This window comes from Mizuhopecten yessoensis, unplaced genomic scaffold, assembly GCF_002113885.1.
Source record: "Mizuhopecten yessoensis strain PY_sf001 unplaced genomic scaffold, ASM211388v2 hete_36134068, whole genome shotgun sequence".
Lineage (NCBI taxonomy): Eukaryota > Metazoa > Mollusca > Bivalvia > Pectinida > Pectinidae > Mizuhopecten > Mizuhopecten yessoensis.
The window spans coordinates 251-3,329 of NW_018484529.1; the positions used below are offsets into that span (position 1 = coordinate 251).

At 38.6% G+C, this 3,079-nt stretch overlaps 1 protein-coding gene across 1 annotated transcript; it reads left to right on the forward strand.

Moving 5' to 3' along the window:
* Positions 1-293: 293 nt before the first annotated feature.
* On the forward strand, positions 294-2,378 carry LOC110444501 (probable inactive serine/threonine-protein kinase roco10; the record flags this gene model as incomplete). Its single annotated transcript, XM_021488873.1, has 3 exons — positions 294-701; positions 1,358-1,482; positions 2,035-2,378. Coding segments are annotated over 3 exons (877 nt in total), but the record flags the coding sequence as incomplete, so codon positions are not given.
* Between the last annotated feature and the right edge of the window lie 701 nt (positions 2,379-3,079).

The following is a 3,079-nucleotide window of genomic DNA, read 5'->3' on the forward strand; positions in this document are numbered from 1 at the left end:
TGAAAGCCTTTTTGTCATCTTCATCAATTTCAACTAATTGGGTGATGGTTGTAATGAAAGTCATACGGTTGACTGTTAATTCCCATAGCCAACTCGTTAAATTCTTGCTAAGATGTACTGCATTAATATGCTCAAAATATCCTTGTCAGAACTGTTTATAGTAGGGAGAATAAGGCATTATGGGAAGCAAATATTATGGTATCCTATATCTTATTGGGGTCAGGTAGAGGGTGTTATCTACCCTCTTGATAACAGTTCAAGTTTTTATGGTTGGGAACATTTTTATTTTTTAGGCAGTCTAGATAGCTCACCCCTGTCATCAGAGGCTACAAGTATGACCTCAGAGAACAAGAAGCGTCATGACGTTGATGACGCAGAGCTACAGGACCATAGGTCGTACTCCAGTGATGAGGGGTACATCAATAAATATCGCTACACACACAATCATACCTGGCAAAATACAGGCAAACCACGAGAGCACAAGATCACAAACTTCTTCAAGAATGACATGATGGATGTGATGCAGAAGTCAGAAGGGGAGGAAGGTGAAGAGAAGGCTTACCTGTCTGTGTGGGACTTCGGAGGCCAGAAGGTGTTCTACGACTCTCACCACATCTTCCTCAGTAAAGATGCTGTCTACATTGTCTGTTTCAATGTCGACGACTGCCTTTCTGATGCGGCCAAGAAGAACGCAGAGTTTGGTAAGTGTGCTAAACAGCTAGTAGACATTTGTATTTGTACTAAACTGCTAGGAGACAGTTGCAGGTGAAATTAACTCCCAGGAAACAGCTGTAGGTGTGCTAGGCAAGAGTTATCTAAAGAGAGCTGTTTACAAGATAGATCAAAACGGTGGATGTACATGTTTTGGCAAGGTGAGAAACTTATCCCATTGATTGTACTGTAAACGGCAATGCTTTTGTCTCATCAACGTTACACCCACAGGCCGTCTAAACAGTTCGCCAGTATCGAATTTACTAGGCTATCTAAGTATGCAACTTTCCTTTTTGTCCTGTGTTGAATTTGCCCTCTCATAAACATTTAAAGGAAATGAAATGAAGGCAAAACTTCCAGTTTTATAGTATTTCAGTCTTTCCTGTTTGTTAAACAAAGGTCATGTGTCCCTCGTGAAACTTAATTAACCTTGGGGAAACAAAGAATCATGTTTCCCTTGAGAGCGTGAAAGTGCCCCGTCATGTGACACGTATCATCTTATCAGACACACTGTTATAAAGATGAAGTATATTAATATAAAACAAAGGCTGCCAGAGGTCTTTTTCACTGAGAGATATGTGGCAAGATAATTGATACAGATAAACAAAGACTGACTTTCTACATTACTATTTCTTGTTTTTTTCAGAGCGTGCCAGATTTTGGCTACATTCCATTGGTTCCTTGTCTTCAAAGCAAAACAGTTCCTCAGAGCAGGTTGAATTACCTCCCATCATCCTAGTCGGGACACACATGGACAAAGTGGAAGGAATGGTACATAATATTTACCATTATTGGTATTATATGGAATTTAATATAGTGCCCTAGAGCTGCTGTATAAGGTTTTTACTAATGGTCCTAAGGCACCTTGCTAATACCTCCGTCCATAAGGATGTGTGCTGGAGGTGTACAGGTGTATTTTTGATGGACAGATTAAATGAAATCATACATAGGTTGTTTTGAAAAGATTTCCGTCTTAAAAAATATTCCACTTTTACCTGGTTTATAGGATCCATGGTTTTATATTTCAAAATAGATAACCTAAAATAACTGTCAGACCCTAAATGTTTTTTTAGATAATACCACATACCCCGCTAAGTAGCTCTGTAAAATGTTGCATCATATATTACCTGGAAGTTGTGGGGCCAAAGCTCTTGGTCACGTCATGCCAAACAATATTCATCAGCTGGACGGGAAAATTGATAAAGCTGTCTCATAACTCTTGGTAATGCAATGGAGGCTCAAGATTTTCCTTTTAGATATTCCTGATAATTTTGTATGGCTTGTTCAAAAACATGCTCATCAAGTTTACTTTTGATTTGACAGGATGCAGATACTAAGAAATCAAAGTTCATTGAAATGTGTACGTGGCTTCTCAAGCCACCCGAGCTACAGAAGATTAAGAACCACATCCAGGGCTACTGTGCTGTAGACAATAGCAACCGTGACCTTCCCTGGCTAGATAACCTCTGGGAGGACATCATCAAGGCCGCTCCATTTCAGTCACAGTGGAAGAGGGCTTTGCCCGCGAAATGGCTGTCACTAGAGAGAGAACTGATGAAACTCAAAGGTCAAGGTCAAAAGATAATGTCCTTCAAAGAGGTCACAGAATTGGACATGAAGTTGGAATCACCCATTGAAAATGTCAGGGAGATAGAAGTCTTTCTGGAGTAAGTGTTTTATTCTAAGTAATTTTACTTTTAATATTGAACATTGTTTTTGCCATTGTTATAAATTCTATGCCATATGGAAAAAAGGATTCTGGTATAGGCTATCTAAAAATAACTTTGGATAAGGCAAACCATAAGAATGACATTGGGAGAAAAAAGCCATTAGAATGACAAACCTTCAGGATGATATTGGGTAATACAAACAAAGAGAATGACATTGAGACAAACCATTAGAATGACATTGAGACAGACCATTAGAATGACATTGGGAGAGACAAACCATTAGAATGACAAACCTTTAGGATGATATTGGGTAATACAAACAAAGAGAATGACATTAAGACAGACCATTAGAATGACATTGAGACCGACCGTAAGTATGACTTTAAGACAGATAAGAGACAGACCATTAGAATGACATTTTCGAGACAGACCATTATAATGACATGAAGACAGACCATTAGGATGACATTAGGTGAGACAAACCATTAGAATGACATGAAGACAGAATATTAGAATGACATGAAGACAGACCATTACAATGACATGGAGACAAACCATTATAATGACATCGAGACAGACCTTTAGGATGATGTTGGGTAATACAAACAAAGAGAATGACATTGAGACATATCATTAGAATGACATTGAGACATACCATAAGTATGACTTTGAGACAGACAAGAGACAGACCATTAGAA